The 18,829-nt window shown below is 45.5% G+C and overlaps 1 protein-coding gene across 1 annotated transcript in view; it reads left to right on the forward strand.

The window, feature by feature from the left end:
* LOC138498459 (fibrocystin-L-like) overlaps positions 1-18,829 on the forward strand; it is a 1,772,245-nt gene that overhangs the window by 614,770 nt on the left and 1,138,646 nt on the right. The window contains exon 17 of the mRNA XM_069622209.1: positions 7,197-7,329. Coding sequence (XP_069478310.1) covers positions 7,197-7,329 — 133 coding nt within the window. The remainder of the gene's footprint in view (positions 1-7,196; positions 7,330-18,829) is intronic.

An 18,829-nucleotide genomic window follows, 5' to 3' on the forward strand; every position in this document is an offset into this window, starting at 1 on the left:
ATCTAGGAGGCTGGTCGCCTGGGCTACAATTATTGTGTGGGGAAACATCTTGGGAAATGTTCGGTCATCAGGAGGTTCATAGTCAGGGCACCGAGGCAAGGCGTCAGCAATTACGTTTTGTGTTCCCGGAACATGGTGAATTTGAAACTGGTATTGAGCAAAGAAGAACGCCCAACGGGCCTGATGGCTGTTCCTGCATTCCAGGGCCTGTAACACTTGGAGATTTCGATGGTCCGTTCGAACCTGGACAGGATGTTTAGCTCCCAGAAGTAAATGACACCACTCGGTGAAGGCTTGACGGATGGCTAGAAGTTCCTTTTCTAAGACTGAGTAATGAGTTTCACTGGAGGTCAATGTCCGTGAAAGATAGGCAATAGGATGTTCCAGCCCGTCATCTAGTTCCTGTTTCAGAACTGCTCTGATGGCATAGTTAGAGACATCTGTTTCCAATAGGAATGGTCGATTTATATCAGGTTGAACCAGGATGGGGGTTTGTGTAAATTCTGTTTTCAGGCGTTGGAAGGCCTTCTCCTGGGCTGGGGTCCAATGATTGGGAGTATCTTTCTTCAACAAGGAGATGATCGGTTGAACAATCTCGGAGAAGGATGGTATAAACTTCCGATAGAAATTGGCCAAGCCCAGGAAAGATTGGATCTGTTTTACAGAGGTCGGAGTTGGCCAGGATAGTATGGCCTTAACCTTGGATTGATCCATGCCTATGCCATCTGGGCTAAAGACAAATCCTATATAGTGAACAGTGGAAACATGAAAAAGGCATTTCTCGGGTTTTGCTAGAAGCTTGTGTTCACGTAGCCGTTGTAACACTGATTTAACATGTTCTTCATGCTTGAGATGATCCTTAGAGAATATCAAAATATCTTCCAAGTAGACGATGACGAAAAGAAATAGCATATCCGAAAACACCCGGTACATAAAGCGTTGGAAGATTGCCGGAGCATTAGAGAGTCCAAAGGGCATGACCAAGTATTTGTAATGACCAAAGGGTGTTCTGAAGGCTGTCTTCCATTCGTCACCTTCTCTAATACGATTCAGGTGATAAGCACCCCTGAGATCCAATTTGGTGAATATTACGGCTCCTCTTACGGCTTCCGGGATATCCATCCTTAAGGGTGCACTGATTAAGACCTCAATGATCAAGACAAGGTCTGAGTTCCTTGGTGTCTTTTTTAGGAACAAAAAATAATGAGGCTCCAGCCGGAGACTTGAATGGGCGTATGGTGCCATTTTTTTGGTTAGTATCTAGGTATTCACGAAGGGCCTTTTTCTCTGGTTCAGACAGGATAAACATCCTTCCAAAGGGAATTACGGCTGAAGGTTCGGTTTCAATAGCACAGTCCTCAGGCCTATGGGGTGGCAGGGCTTGGACAATAGCAGAAGAGAACACATCGGCGTATTCCTGGTAGGTTTTAGGAACCTGGATGATGTTGGAGACCATAAGAGGATCTTGCTGAGTTGTTGAATGTTCTTCTGATGTTGTCGGTGAAGGATCCTGGAGCAGATAATGGGACATGCAAAATTCGGAACCTAGGAATAGGGAAGCAGCTGTCCAATTGATGTATGGGTTGTGTTTTAGTAGCCAGGGCATTCCCAAAACCATTGGGTAATGGGCATATTTTATGATGTCAAACTTTATCCTTTCTCGGTGATGGTTTATAGCAAGCTCAATTTCCTTAGTCTGAAGGGTTATGGGTCCAGAAGAAAGAGGTCTTCCATCAATTGCTTCTACAGGTTGGAGGACTTTCCGGGATTCGTAAGGAATATGATGTTTAAGGACCCATTCCTGATCTATGAATATTCCCATGGCCCCACAGTCCACTAGTGCCAGAATGGGTTAGGATTTGTTCTTAGATGATGATAGAAAAGCCTGTAAAACTACCAGGGAGTTTTGTCCAGGAGAGTTCAAGGATGGTATAGATGTGGAGCCTGCATCTCTCTCCCGAAACTGAGCTCCATCTAGGATCGGGAGCTGGCGTTTCCCGAACGCCGTGGATGGGCTAAGGGACATTCTCTGACTAAATGCTTGTCCGAGGCACAGTACATGCATAAGCCAGCCTTCTCAGCCTTTCTTGGGGGGATATGGGTCCACGGAAGGCCCCTAGCTGAATGGGTTCGGGTTCATTTATAGGAACAGGAGAATCTTCGGATTTTGAAGGGCTCACACGAGGATTTTTTTGGATGGTTGACTTGGTCTTCCTTTTCTCTGCCTTCCTTTCCTGGATGCGGAAATCAATAAGTAGAGCAAGATCCATAAGTTCCTGGTAAGAACTAGGACGTGCTACCCTGGTTAATTCATCCTTAACATCTTCATTTAGCCCTCTTCGAAAGAGGATGAAGCAAGCTTCAGAAGGCCAACCCGCTTCTTTAGCCAATTGCTTGAATCGAGTTACGTAGGTGAGCATGTCCTGAGAGCCTTGCTGGAAATCGAGTAAACGTTCTTGAGCACTAAAGACCTGTTCTGGGCGGTCAGACATAGTCTTTAGTGCTTGAAGGAATCCATCATAATCATCCAAAAGGGAATCTCCGGTGTTAACTAATGGTGTGGCCCAGGCTAAGGCATTCCCGGAGAGGTGAGAAATAATAAAGCCCACTTTAGCCCTGGGGGTGGAAAAATAATAAGGTTTAAAGGTAAAGTGGACCAAACAAGAATCCAGGAATCCTCAGAGGGTTTTTGCACAGCCGTCATATTTGTCAACAATGCCGCCCAATAGCACGCTGTCCTTTGAGGCAGAGTCGCGTGAAAGTACCAATTGTTTCAGCGTGGCGTTCTCCGCTTTCAAGTTCTGTACTTCGGTCGATAGTTCTTGCATGCCACGCATAAGATCCTGGATGGCCGCCTCCATGTCTGTATCAACTTCGGTCAGGTGGCGTCTCAATCTGTCACAGGTTTCCCCCTTTCTCACCTGTCTATGTTGCCTGATGTCCTCTTTAGGTGGAGTCTTCTTTCGCATTGTTCGGGACTTAAATAAGCCCACTCGGCCATCCTCGGCTTCTAGATTACGTTCAGCTTCGATGTCCAGGATCACGGGAAACTCTGGGAGTATTCAAGAAGGAGTTGGGGGGCACGCGGAAGTGACGCAGGGATTCTGGGAAGTTAGGAATTAGGGAAGAAGTCGGGAGAAGGGAACCCAGGGGCCAGGGGATAGCAAGTAGCACTAGAGAAGGTTCGGAGCACACGTCCGATCACAGCTAGTAGCAGCGTTGAGACGTGCGGGGCCGCAGGGGTGTGGCTTCTTTATAGAGGACGCTGCATAGAACGTGAAGACTGGCGAGCAGCGTTCTGAGCTTGCCGCCATGTTGGTAGTATTATGGAGTGTAAGGCCCGACGTGTCAGGGACCAGGAGGCCCAGAAAGGGCGAGTTTGATGGTTCATGACACATCCATACAATGGACTGTGACCTGTCATTTAAAACACACTTTGCCAAGAAAACCCAAACAGCATAGTCCCAGTTTGAGCTCCTTCGCAATGTTAACCCTGCCTTCCTCGCCATGAGGTTCAGATTGGTTGTCCAATCCCTGGTCATTTCCCACCTGAAGGGTGACCAAAGCTTATTCACAATAGTCCTAGATGCCACATTGGCCCTTCTGAAAGTCTTCCAACACGACTTCAGCATGCATAATCGTAGAACTAAGAAAATGCAAGCACATCCCCCTATACACAAAGAGCTGTACTGGCCACCCCTTGAAGAAGGCATCATGTTCAAAGAAGTGTGCATGACCTACAAATCAGTTGCAATCAAAATACCATTCTGCCTCACCGAGACACTCACCATCTTCATAGGCTAACACACTACTAGAAGCCACAACATTGCCAGGCTAGAAAGGAAATAAATTCATAAAGACATAAAGAACGGCAAGAGAGAAACAGGCCTTTTGCTTCTTAACACCATATCCTTACAAGATACCAGTGCAAAGACTGGCTCCCTCCATCCTACTCTTTAGGAGGGACCTGATTACTTAACTCTTTAAGCAACATCTTGTCTATTGCTGATCACTCCACTCAACCCTTCTGGACCCTCTCTGGAACTTTCCCTCTTGCTTACCCCCTCAACCCATTCCAGCTACCTCTGCTTTGCCTGCATCTATCCTGTAACACTAGGGTACAACCTGTTGCTTCCCAGCTACGTTTGAACTTTATAAATCACATACATAAAAACATTAATCATAAACATTAGTGCATTTTATTGTTGAAACTCCTACAAACTTGCAGATCCATGCCACTCAATGATAGCCAATGGCACCTGTAAGGGAAAACAGAAAAACTCACCCATTTAAGAGCCAACGTTGAACCTGCTTGTTTCACCCATATCTTGGAAGCCGGATCATCAAGCTTGTAATAATCCCCTTGATGCGATTCTGATACACGTACTATAGTGTGCGTTCTAAGGCCTTTTCCCTAGTTTTTTTTTTTCACTCTTGCAGTTCTTTGTCTCCAGTTTAGCAATGCCTTGGCTTCTGGTGGCATGTTCGCCTCCTGAAATGGTATGTTTGTGGGCAAGGTACACTGGGATTTTAGTTGGGACTATTTTATAGGAGATGAAGACTGTCTTGAACATAATGTGTAAAGCAAGGGTCAACCAGTATTTACATATTCCTTTGATGAGGCATGCTGCAGCATGCTAGATGGCTTTCAGAGGGCACAGTGTAGTATGCAGGAATCCTGAGTGAAAGGCATTGCCACCAAGAACGAAAACATCTGCATAAGTATTCAAAATCTAAATAGAGATAAGTGATCTAGCTGAGTGCTAAGTCCTCAGCTAGGATCCTTGCAAGATAAGAATGTTGCAATTGTATGTTATATATATCACTAAATATGCAAAATGATATTTTTCTGTAACCAAGCCACACACAACTAACAGTGCTGCGATGCAAAAGGGCTGTATGAGCGCTATACAAGTGTAATAAATAAAAACATAAATAAATACTGCTATGGCATTTCAATCTTTTGTAGATAATCGCTAACCTTTCTTCTAGGATACGTTACAGTAGATCCTCGCAACCATCCCCTCACAGACCAAAGTCCTGTCCTTCTGTCCTTCGGCTAATGTGACTGAGGATCTCTGTTTTTGATATCCTTAAATCCAATGGGCGAGGCAGACATTATAAATGTTATGAGAAAAATGAAGGCATCGTCTGAACAGGTGTTCACTTGCCAAGCCAGGATCATCAAGGATAACATAGTCATCCTGTCCCCTACCCTACTTTCATTGTTCAACAGTTCCTTTAACCAAGGGGTGTTGTCCAAAGAGCTGAAGATGTGCTGCATCCTTACACTTCTAAAGAAGCCATCCAAAGAAAGAGCTACCTTGACAACTATCACCCTCTTGCCATCACCCCATTTTTTTGCAAAGATCCATGAGAAAGTGATGTTCACCTAGTTCCAGACCTTCACAGAATCAAATGACCTATTGCGTGACCACCCACTTGGGCTTGGCCTACAAGGAGTACAATGTCTGTACTACTCTGTATGAGACATTAACTCATTTTTTTCTCTCAAAGATAACAGTCCTACTTGACTTGTACTCTTCTTTTGACACTGCTAACCATAATACCTTCCTCACCACTCTGGAAAACTGCTTTAATAATAAAATCACTACTGGCAGGAGGTTGTCTTTCTTTCTTCTTGACTGAGAGATACCAGTTAGGTCTGGCATATTTCTTTCTCAGTTGACTATCTCCCAATGCATGATACCCTACGGTTGTATTATGCACCATTTGACTCTTTAAACCTACCCCTCACCTCTGCAGACCCTATCACCCAAATCGCCATGACACCTCTTCTACTCCTAACCTTTTTTGTCGTGCACCTCCCTTATCCCTTATCCAAGCCTATATGTATGATAACAATCTCAATATCTCTGAAGCTGAAACCAGTTACCTTGGCTCTGCCATGTTTCCCTCTTTACCATTTCGGAGACCTGATTTTCTGGGCCCGTCCCCTACTATGTTTCCCTCAGTTAGAACTTCATGTGTTGTCCTCAACATCTCTTGCGCCTTCACTGCTCAGATTCTCGAACTCTCTAAAGAACTTGTCTCCAGCTTCAAATTCATAAATGCATTTGGACTTTCTTCAACTTCTCTTCTAATATGGATGTGGTCATGGCTCTGGTCCTCTCTGTGCTTGACTACTGCATAAGCCTTGACCTATGTCTCTCTACATTCCTTATGCGCATGATGCTAGTTATGAAGAGCAAGGTTTTGAGGCTCATCATGGACCTCAGAAATAGAGATGACATTACCCTTCCTTAAAATGTATTTATTGGCTCTCTTCTGGAACTAGGATTTCCTTCAAGGCCCTCTGCATCATTGCCCTGGCATACTGGGGCCAAGGTCCAGATCCCTCCAGATTGAATCCCTCACCACTGCTCCTCTGGGGTATTAGGATCTACTTTTCCAGGTTGCTTGGCATCCAGTGAGACAAGTGGAAATACGTACAGGTAGATTCCTAGGTGCCACCAGAGCCTATCTTTGGAACTCTCCACCTCTTACCTTGAGGGCAGTAGAAAGTCATTCTCATTTCCGGAAATTACTGACGACTACCCTCTTGAAGAATTGCTTTGGCTCTTAGGCCTTGCTCCTGTTAATTCTGTTCCTCTGGGCCAGCTTCCCCAGGCCCTCACTGGCATTAAGGCCCTTTGGTCCTTGGACTACCCTGGCACACTTTACATCCTGAGCTCTCTTCAGTGGGCCTCGATCTTCCTTCTGTACCACTGCCATGTTCTTGGATCACCTGCCTTTCACTTATGGGTTCTACTGGTTAAGTGTGTATATCCCATCTATTTTTGAGGTTCCTGTTGATATTTTGTACATAGGTTTGGGCTCCAGAGTGCCCTCTGCACTTATTTCCCCACACTGGGACTTCTGCCTGTCTCCATAGTCTCCTACTTCCATTCATTTAGCACTTTTCTGATCTGAATATGACAGTTCTTTTTAGACCAGTCTCTCCCTTCCCCCTTTCAACTTGTGGCACCTCAAAGTATTTGCATTCCCAGAAAGTGCCTTATAAATCAACTATATATTAGTACATATTAATTTGTAAGACTGAACATGTAAAGAAATGTGTTATATCAAACAACATTATATTTATTGCTTACAACAGCAGTGCTTTTTTTCTTGCAAACGTCTTAATAAATGTATAACAGAACTTTAATACTGATTAATGTTACCACCCTTTCCAGATGATAACATTGGAGAACTGGACAGCAACAATTAATTACACCTATGAAGTCCAGGCTATCACTGTTACCAACCCTTGTGTGGATTTATGCCAGTTACCTTGGTATAGCCTGATCTACAATGGAGAATCCACAGGTACTGTAAACAGAATTATTTACATTGTTCCCATGTACCAAATTATAGAGCTTCCAAGAATATCAGGTAATACAATGTTAATATCACACAAACAAATTACGTTTTAAAATGCAACTGAAGTCAGAAAATGGTGCATACCTACATAAAAGCGTTGTTTTGGGTCAGGGCCTCCCACTGAGCATCAGTCACTCTTTTTCTCCCTCTGTCTTCCTCTCCATGTTCCCTCAATGTTATTCTACTACCACTCCCCTTCTCTCTATACTTTTATCTACTCCCCTCTCTGTTACTCTCCCTTCCATCTACTCTCCACTGTTCTGCACTCTACTACTCACCACTCAGCTTCAACTGATCAGTACTATTTTCTCCCACTATTTCCAACTACACTCTTCTCTCACTACAATACACCCTCCTCCTGCTACACTACACTCTCCTACTGCTACACTACACTCTCCTACCGCTACACTCTCCTACCACTACACTACGCTCAACTCACAACTCCTCCCACAGTCACCCTCCCAGTCTACTTTCCCAAATAATCGCATTCATACCCCTACTTTCTCTTTTAGTCTCACTCACTCACCTTACACACGCCCTCACACCCAAGTGCCACTGTCTCTCACCAACAAATACCTCACCATGCACATGTTTTTATGTGATCCTCCTTCTCTGTGCTCCGTTGCATTGTCCTTCCACCACCTAGTCTCTTGGTCTGCCTTCTCCTCCCGGGACCTCAATCCAACAACCCACACTGCCTTGAAATTCCTGCCCTCATTATTTCCTCCTCCCCTTTTTGATTGGGCTCTGCCTCAGCTGGTTATCTGGGCCAATCCTTATCTTCTCCGCCCTCAGGTGCCAGGTTACAGAGATGAGAAACCATAACACAGTCCTTAATCCCCTACCCCTTTTCCAACAGCAATCCGCTGGTGATCCGCAATGGTGCTCTACTACAAACACAGTTAACTTCAGTGTTTTTATTTGTTGTTGAAGGAGCGTCTGAATTGGCAGTTTGTTTGCGCGACGGTTCGCTGGTTTTCTTTTCATCACCACCTCTCTCACTAGTGAGCCGTCTGATTGTGTCTCTGCCACAAAGAATCCTGGTCTTAGAGTCCCTACCGGACAAGAGAATTCACACTGGCCAACATGTTATACGACAGGTATGGGTAAATGAAATTGGTACTTTGCATTTCCAACCAGGCACAGTTAGTATGGACAGAGACTGTGACCCTCCCAACTCCTCACCCCACCTCTGGGTCCGAACCGGCTCTGGCAAGTACCCTGGTAATCCTCCAGCCCCAAGTTGATAGGGGTCCACATTCCTTGTGACAGCATAAGGCTCCTGACTCTGTCACACAATTCATTCTCTTAATGTGTGTTAGGAAGAATTCTCTGTTTAGGCTGAATTTCCTAACCTAGTGAGTCCCCCAGCAGCTTTGCTGGATTTTGTGGGGTTTATTTTTTTCTCCTGCCAAGAGTGAGACTCTTTTATCCTCACTCTTGGACATGACTTGAGAGTGTTCTCTGTGACTTGCTATGTGCTTATGGGCTGGGGGGGTAATTTTCCCCCTAGGCCATCATTGGTTTTTGAAGGTGTGTTACACAGCACCCTCAGTGCAGTAGCACAGGGGTGTCTTAGAGACCCCCAAACATAGACTCCACACTCTGGGACTGACTACTGTCTCCCTGGGTCTGTAAAGTTACCATTGACTTTACTAGTCTTAACTTAGGAACTTAACCAGTACAAACCATCTTACTGTGGAAGTACTGGTAGGGGCAATTAGATTGCCCCTGGGTCTGTTGTCGAGGGGGTACTGTCCCGTCCCCCCTCGCCGAGTTCTGGCTGGTGGCAGTGGATACCACGGAAATATTCCACCGGAATATTTCCCAATGGGATTTCCCATTGGTTTTTTATGCACCACTTTTTGGTGCAATGTTAAAGATACCGCCTTTTTATTTATTTAATATAAATTCACCGGTTGGGATTTTTTGCCGGAACTCGCCGCCAAAATGGCGTCTAGGTTCACTTCAGTAACCCTGAACCCGAGTCGAGCCTTTGTTCCACTTTTGGCGGGCTTCTGCACAGAAACCCTCCAAAGTGGTGCCGTTGTGTCTGGGTACCACAGGGGGTGTGGGAGGGGGTTTATGCACCCTGGACCGAGTTGCCTTGCCAACTCAGGTCGCACTCTAGTGTGATTGGCCCAAGTGGTGAGCCACCCCGCTCACCACTTAGCATGTTTGAGTGACAGCTGGCTGTATGAATGGGGGTTTGCTGCATAAAAGCAGGGTTTTTGGGACTGGTTCTTCAGAAGTCGCCACAGGACCTAAGAAGCCGAAGAGGGAGAAGCCGAGCCGACCTGCCAAGACGACACCACCGGTGAAGCCCTGCAGAATCGTCTCACCACTTTTCCCGACGACAGAGGAGATCTCCTGCCGGAGAGTCTTCTTCCCTTAACTGGTGGGGACAACCAGTTGCTGCCTTCTTTTCGCCGTCCCGAAGCATCTCGTGGCCGCCTTGCCTGTGCCAAGCACCCTGGCAACCGGGATACCACTTTTTACCTCAACCGCGAAAGAGGGGTAAAAATCCTTTGTGACCGGAGAACTCCACGGCTGGCCTCATCCCTGGTAGTGCAACGACCTGCAGCCTTCCTCCCCGTCGAGATCACCTCTTCCTCGGGACGACGCCGCGACTTGCACCCACTACCAGGAACGACTACCACCGCTGGAGGAATCTTTCCACTTTTAAAGGTACTGTGATCCGCCCGGCCTCCCTTGCCACCGATTGTACGGGGTAGATTTAGCCCTCGGCTCTCGAACCTGGGTAGGTCTGGGACACCCTAACTAAACTTTTCAGAACCATAGTAAAACCGTTTTCTACTCACCTGCAAAGACTTGTGACATTGTGTGATCTTGGGCACATTTTCGCCTGGCTCCCTCTAACGCGGGCCCCGAACTAATTCCCCTTGTTCCACTATTGTCTGTCTTTGCCAACCTTATGTGAAAAGTGTTTTACCTAACTGCTCTCTTTATTCCTGCCTTTTCCCTCCCTTTTGGTAATACTTGTTGGAGTACCATCTAACGTTAAGTGCTCACCTCTGGTTGGAAATAAGTGGTGTTAACTTAGAATTGTCCAACAAACGATTAGGGATGTACATATGAGTAATAGTAACTGTGTTTGACTTTCTTATCTTTTCTAATGTGCTAGTGTAATTTATGAGTGTACCTTTAATAAATAAGTTTATACTTTGACACCTAGCTCTGGTCAGTGTTTGCTTGTGCTATTGTACCTCTGTACCTATTATGTATCCTCTGTATACTGCCTAACTCTTCTTGAGGGAAGTCTGACTGCTCAGCCACAGCTACCACAGTGAATCTGTGCGGTGCAGACTGCTACCAAGTGGGTTTACTGCCAACACCTGTAGTCTTAAATCTTTTGCAGTGGTCCCAGAGGGAACTGTACAGGTTTCTGCCTAACAATGTGAATAAAAATAGATACATTTTGCTCAGTATAGCCAGTATGGTTTAAGGCCCCAGGATTAACTCAAGCATCAGTGCCTCATGTGAAGGTTCAAAAGGGTTCTATCAATTCCTTTTAATTCTGGGTCCTTTTCTTTTCCAGGAAGCTTAACACAATTATACAGATGTGACTAGGTGCTGATTGATCTAAAAATCAAGTAAAAACACTGAATAAAATATCTCTGAAAACATTTAATGGTCCTTCGCTGTCTGTTCCAGTCTTTCAACAAAGGTCACTTCTCTGGTGTCAGATATGAAATACAAGGATACTGATACAAACTCCATGTTTTTAGGCAAAGACCTTCACCTTACTTGAATCACTTACTGTGTCTGCATTCAAGAGATGATCTCTATTTTCATGACAATCAATGTCACTGGCTCCAGGCTATTCTCAGGATGGACTCTAATAAATATTTTTGCACCACTTCTTGCAGCTAGTTCCTTGCCTCTTCTAGAAAGCAATGACAGTGACTTAAGGGAGTCCCTGGAGCGAATGATTGGCTATTTGTCTGTGGACAATAAACAGGAGAAGCTAGATGTGCTGAAACAGGTTGCACAGCAGTCAACCAAGCCCCCAGCACTTGAAAGGATAATGCAGTTGGCTTTCCATGTTTATTGCCCAGAAAATAAAGTGGGAGAGACTCTTGTGCTAGACTTACAGACTTACATGTATCGAGGCATAACCTTGGATGCCAGTACACTATCTTGAGTTTAGCATTTTCGGGAAAGTCTATCTTTAGAAGTGATAAGTATGAAGATGGAGGCTGGCACATTGGAGGATGTAGAAGAAATTGTACTGATCTTCTTTCTATTCATGAAAGTAACCGTATGATCTATTTGGCCCCCCATTCTTCAAGCACATCAGCAGTTATTTTCGGCTGCCACAAAAAGCCTACTACCCGCAAGGGTTTGAGTTTAAAGCAGTGGAATTCAGCAGCGATTCATAGCAGTAGGAAATTGTCTACGAGTAAATTCCCAAGTGCGAAGTAAAATTCAAAAGCATTTGTCATCTTCCACAAAAGACATGTGTTGCCCAGTAATGTGCAGAATGGTGCACTGTGAAGATTTCCAAACATCTGCATTCAGCTCTACAAAGAAGCAGTACAAGCAACAACCAATAGAAACAGCCATTAAACCATCAGCGATAGAGCAATGGAGGAAAGGAATCTACTCCTGAGATTTTTAAGAATAGAAGGGGCAGATCACTTGAGACTGATGCTAGATCTGTGAATGGCAAACACTTGGACAAGGAATAACAGGTTGTTTGAGAAATGACAGCTGCAGGAATATTAGTGTGACAAACTGAGATTATTGTATTATTACCCTACCAGTAAACACTGTTATGTGCCTTCTAACATCATTAATCAGCATGTAAACTAGTGCTGTGACTCCAAAACACACAGCCATGCTTGTCACTCATGGTCATAACAATAATCCCACTATCAGCATACTTCTGCAGATTCGGAAAAGGGTATTATAGACCCTTGCCACTGGTGGTTCCTGTTAATGGTGGTTCTTCCTTCTGCAAGCTTTTAGACTTGGAGTTTGTCATCCCATGCTTTTTTTGTGATGATTCACGATGGACCACTGTCAGTTAAACCCATAGAGAGTTCTCAGGTCCTACAGAACTTGGCAAGCACTGGCTCTGGTCCACTGGTCTTGAGTATCATTGCAGCTGCTCACTGGTTCTGGATCCTTTATTTCTTGGGACTTCCAAACTAAACCAGTAATGGTTTCTGGAAAAAAATCCCCCAGCAAATCAGTCAGGTATGCAGACAGTTTCCATCCAACACTTACTAGTGACTAAGTTGGGCAGTTATCTTCTTCAACCCAAATGTTAAGCAGGAAGTTAGTCTTTCAGGTACAGCAGTCACCATGTAGAGCTCCTTGCAGTCAAAAAGCCAAATAGTTACATAGGAAGCGGCACATCAAATGGCCTTTTAATTCCACTTTATTCTAATGCTAACTCGTGCCTACCCTCCTTTGATCCCTCTTCCCTTGACCATAGATCACAGAAATATTCACACATAAACCAAGATGGTTGAGGACTCCAGTCACTGAGAAAGGTGTGTTTCACAAGAGGGCTCTCCACCCGTTCTAACTCAAATGAAGGCAATCTGGCAGCTATGCACACAAGGAGATAGCCCCTGCTGGGGCCTAATTCCCCCTAGATTGGTCTGGCCTGGCCTTATAGAAAACAAAGGAAAATCACTAGCCCAGTTCCTCTAAACTGATTAAAGTTTGTGAAGAGACCAGGCTGAAACTTAGGCACCATTCTTAAACCTTACCAAAAATACGTTTTGGAATCAGGTTAGGCTTTATTTAACTACAGAGTCTTTCTTTTATAAAGAATTTCATAAACTTTCCAAAAATGAAAACTTCAGCTCACTGTCACAGAGGGATATAGTTAAAACAATTGACTTTTAATTGATATAGTTTAGGCCTATTGAATGTAAGTTCCCGTGTGTCTTTCTTTTACATTCCTAACCAGCACATGGCAAATACAAAAGTTCTGACTTGGGAGAAGAAAATTCCATTCCCCTCCTTCATTCCACTTCAACCCACCATGCTGAATACTGGTGGCTTGTAGGCCCTAGTCTATGTGGCAAGCCTTAGCATGGACATTTAATGTTATAAAGCTTCAAGTGCATGTTATATAGGCCAGTCGTGGGTCTGCCCCTACTACCCTTCTATATTACAAGGGTAATGTGTTACCGAGGAGGGAATTGTCAAATTTACAGAAACACTGGGACTTGACATTTGCAAAGCTAAGTGCAGAAACCCACCTGAAAATGGAAAAAACTGGGGGCATGCAAAGAGCCTGTAAAATCTCTCATGCACACATTACTAAAGTAATCCTGATCCTAAAGCATTTCTTACATAGATTATATATGGTGGTTCTTTAATCTAATCTGCTGGTCAAAAGAGCCACACTGACTTATGCCATACACAGCATATCTCTTATCCAAAATTCAACACAGTTTATCCGGTCATGCATGGCTCCTGAATAGCTACAGTACAAACATTTAAACTTTCCAGAAGAGTGCATGTCAGTATTGAAGAAAGCAAGAAGACCATCTACCAGAACCTTCTAAGCATAACATGGAAGAGGTTTCAATGCCAGCACAAAGGTACTCACAAAATTGAATGTTAAGAGATTACTCCATTATCATTTAGAGAAAACAAAAGTCAAAAGAAAATGAAAGAATCTGTATGGAAATTATACAGTCACTTTCACTGGTCTACAAGCATGTAAACATTCGATTGCCATAATACCAGTCGTGTGTTGCCATAATGCCAGTCGTGTGTACTCTTTTATGTAACTTGAAAGCAAATCAAAATCTGTTCAGGTAGAACCAGAGCTCATTAAAATACAGTTACGTCCCCTACTGCTGACCTTCTGACAAATATTGCAATCAAACAGATTTTGTGAAGCAATCTTCTGGAATCTATGCACACCTCTAACACACTACAGTATGTAGATTCTGATGCAGGAGAAGATGCTTATGTAAGAAAAGCTTCCTTAATAATCTTGTTTGTGTAAAGAGGGTTGGAAAGCCTTGACATTCTCTTGAGTTCTGGATTTGTTTTCCATCCTCTTCTTATTAGGGTACAGGCTTGTTATTATACGCAACGTGTATGGATATCAGTGGAAATCCCATGCTGAGGAATGGAAGGTTACTTAGTTGTAATCCTAGTTCTCAATCGTCAATATCGTCATTAGAGTCCTAAACAATTTGGCCGACTTTGCTTTATAATCTGGAATTAAATTAAAGAGGAAATTACACTGGACTGCATACAGAAAACAAATTAACTCACACCAGAGTCTAATGCTATTCGTTAGCCACCGGGGGCCTGCTGCCTTAAGGTGACAGTGGCCCTCATTACGAGTTCGGCCGGTAGCCATGCCGTTATTGCGGCATGGCTGCCGCCGAAATCGCATCCGTGTCCGGGTACTCGGAATGAGGACTTACCGGGCCATTCTGAGTTCGGATGGCCTGGTAATTCCTCCCTCAAGGACCCGGACACAGTCATTCCCCATTCCCATTTCAGCCCCCATAGGGCTGAATGGGAATGGGAGAGTGAGCAAACAATGGGCCATAACGAGATGACCCGCTGTTTGCTCCCTCTTCCCCTCGTGGGACCCGGTAAGCACGCCCGGTTTTCCCAGGCGTGCTTACCGTGTCCCGCGAGGGGACCTGGTAATGTGGCGGAACGGGTTGAATGGCGGCGTCACCTTTTACGGCGCCGTTTAACCCGTTCCGCCAGGGTCGTAATGAGGCCCAGTGTCACATTTGCATATTTCACATGCTTACCTATCGGTTTCTTTGTTTTTAGTTTTCCCTTGCCTTCACAGTTTGGAAAACCTTTCTACAATATCTTGATGGGCTTTTTGGAGGCACCAAATGATAAAACATTTTTAAAAGGCCAGATAGGCAAAAAAAACACTTTTTTTAAAAAAAGGTTCTTAAACAGACGTTTTTCTCTGTATTGTAAAAAGTTATCTGAGATCATGCACATAGGTGGAGATATTGTTTCTACATTTAATATAGATATGGTTACGCAGTGTATTTTCTGGTTCTGGCAATCAACAAGACAGTGGGCCTCATTACACGGACGGCGGTGATCCAGGCTGCTATTAGCACCCTGGACCATGCCGGTAAATTACCGGCACCGCCTTGGCGGTAAGGGGATTTACCGCCCCATTCCAAGGTCGGTGGGGCGGTAAATCCCCCTTCCGCCAATGCCCTTCCCCATTTCTGCCCCATAGCGCTCTATGGGAATGGGGAAGGCGCTAATTACGGCACCGCAATTTTGCGGTGCCGTAATTAGCTCCGAGGTCCCTTAGCGGGTTGGTATTTAACGCCTGCAAAAAGCAGGCGTTAAAGCACCAACCCGCTAAGGGACCTCGTAGTACGGCGGTAAGGGTTAACGGTCACCGTTGCCATTAACGGTGACCGTTAACCCTTACCGCCGTCCGTGTAATGAGGCCCAGTGACTCAGGGGGCTAGGCACCCTGTACTAGAAGATGTTGGGTCTGGGCAATGACTGAGGAGGATTCTCTGGGCACTTTACCCTAGTCCCTAACACCTTTCAGAGGATAGTCATAGTGCATCCTTGCAGGCCAGTTTGAGATCTCCAGTCTGTTCACACTCCATTGGCCGGTTTGGTCATACCAAGCCTAGAATCTTGGACGCTGACCTAAAAGCTTGTCATTCGTGGCAGGTTAGTGAAAGGGCCCCTTTCTGAGATTGAGAGAGAGCCTAAAGGTCACCCGAGCCAGACCCAAATTGCCCACATTGAAAAGAAGAGTGTTTTCTTTAAGCTAGAACTTTTTGGTGAAACTGACAAAGGAAGCATGTACAATACCTTTGCCGGTTAAAATGGCCCATCTAATGATTTATGTTTGGAGATCCATTGATCCCCCAACAACCACCACTGTTCTGTGGAAACAATGCTTCCAGTCTGCAGATTCCCAATCATGGAGAAACCAACAAGCAAAGCAGGGCTATAACTCCAGTATTCACGCCAGCATAAATCGTGTGCTTGTACAATTGTACCATTGAACATGAAAAAGTAAAACGCTTACCAAGCATGTTTTCAGCCTGTAATTTTCACATTGGGTCAGAGGAACAAATATATAATCCACGATGGTGGACAGGCCGGATGGAGACTTTGTCTAGCGCCACCCCCACCCCTGTCGCCCAAAACCCAAAAAGCACACTCAGAAAGATTTACAAATCCCAACGCTCACTCAATCACCACTCACATATGCAGACCCTAAGGGAAAGGTCCATCAAGAGGGAGCAGGGAAAACACTATAAATTACACAAACCCAATCTGAAACAGGGTTGTAGGAGCAGGGAGCTCACATTAGGACACTAGAGAGTGGTGGCTGGAGAGCTGGTGAGAGCCGAGCGGGCCCAGGAGGACATGGTAACAGCAGCAGAGGACAGTGGGTAGAAGGAGGTGGCGATAGTGAAGACCGTAAAGGAGGAGGTGGCAACATCACAAGGGGAGAGTGCACGGAAGCAGGTGTGGCAGTGAGGAATGTCCATGAGGAGGTGGTAACATCAGGAGAGAACAGTGGGCAGAAGAGTTGGCTTTAGTGGAGAATTTCTAGTAGGAGATGGTAACATCAGGGTGGCAGAGTGGGAAGAAAGATGTTGCCGTAGTGAAGAACATCTGAGACAAGTTTGTACCACCAGGAGGTGAGAGTGGGCCAAAGGATGTGGTGGGTTAGAGAAAGTGAGGGAGGGGTTGTGCTAATGTCACAACGCAAGTGTGTATATAGGAGGTGGCAGGAAAGAAAAAGTAGGAGGAGAAAGTGGTATCAACAGAGAAGGAGAGAGGGCTGATGGGTCTTAAGGGTATGACAGAGGGGGTGACATCTAAAGGAGAACATGTCCAGGAGGAGACAGAAACACCAGGACCCAGACCTAAATAGGAGGTTGTAGAAAGCAGGGAGCAGAAGAAGGTGATGGAACCTAAGGCCCAAGAGGAGGTGTGGACATCATTAACCTGGAATGACACTGAAGAAGTCACATCTAAGGAAGAGAGTGGTAATGAGGTGGTGGGAGAAAGTGAGGAAGGTCAAAGAAGTAGAAGTGATTGTGAAAGACCAGTGTATAGGCAAAACAAATTGGAAGGTTTCAGCAAGCCAGGTCAGCCTTAGGGAGGACCAGACGGTGGGAGGAAGAACGACACAGGTCAGTTAGGATACAGTCAGATCTGACAGGTGAAGGGAAAGTAATTCAGGGTACACTCAGATCGATCTAGGGACCCTCTTTATTTCTCCCTGCTAACCATGACCACAGACCCTTCTGCTCATAGAATTTGGTGCCAGAGTCAGTTGTGGGGTATGAGACGCTGAAAACCCCACCTTTAGGTTAGACTGAAGAAGTGCATTTGAGATCCCCCTCTTCTTGTAATCCCACAACACCAGAGGATGGGATATGAAACAACCTCCAAAGAACTGTGTAGATTTGCACATTTGCTCTAGGGGTCCTAAGGCCCAATTACCCTTATCCGGTGAAGTAGACATTTGGAGAAGACATCCATATCAGTATCTATATTTCTGAGGCTTGTGGAATCTGCTTAGATCACATGCTGTGCATAGGCCGACATCTAGTGGAAGCTGCAGAGTATTGCAGTTTGTTTTTCGAAACTCGAAAATGGGTGTCGACACAGGGCGTACCAGTAATACTATCCCTAGTGTGATGTCCACTGTACCCATGATCCCTCACGCGTCTAGGACCCTCAGATAGTTTTTTTCTGCCATGCTAGTCGGAAGCACTGAGCGGAGTTCCCTGACTTAGTCAGATTTTGCAAATATTGTTATATATTTCCCCGTTTATTCCACCTATACGTCGAGTCTCCGAACATCGACACTCGACGCCGGATCGGAGAAAAGTCAACCGTCGAAATACAGCGATGGATTTGGGCCTCGGAAGTCCTCTGGACTCGGCCCTGCAAGTAGGGAGAGTGGGGGGTGGCACATATCCTACACCCTGATTAATATAGGTACATTACTTATATTCCTACACTCCCAGCCCGCTGCCACAGGGTGCGTATGGAGGGTACCCCTTTTCAATTTTGCCCCAAGTGCAACTGCAAGTATCCTTGGGTTGACAGACACGCCACGTGTAACCTCTGCTTGCCGAGGGACCACCCCGAGGTGAATTGCAGAGCGTGCAGTCGGTTCAAACCGAAGACCCTTAAGGACCGTTCGACAAAGCATTGGGCCCACCACGCCAAGCGACAAGAGGCCATGGCCGCGGAGGGTGCCTTCAGCGATGGCAGCAACGCCATACTTTCGGACGGCGAGGGCAATGTGGCGTCGATGGACAGCCAAGCGCAAGTCCCCGACCTCGGAAGGTTGTCCGGCAGGGCAGCTATGGGGAAGACACCCAGCGACACGAGCGCTACCCACACCACTTCCAGCAAACAAAGGTCCAACCGAGACTCGACGCGCACGTCGAGTTCTCGG

Source organism: Ambystoma mexicanum, chromosome 5q (assembly GCF_040938575.1).
Source record: "Ambystoma mexicanum isolate Mex_15411 chromosome 5q, UKY_AmexF1_1, whole genome shotgun sequence".
Taxonomy (NCBI): Eukaryota; Metazoa; Chordata; class Amphibia; order Caudata; family Ambystomatidae; genus Ambystoma; species Ambystoma mexicanum.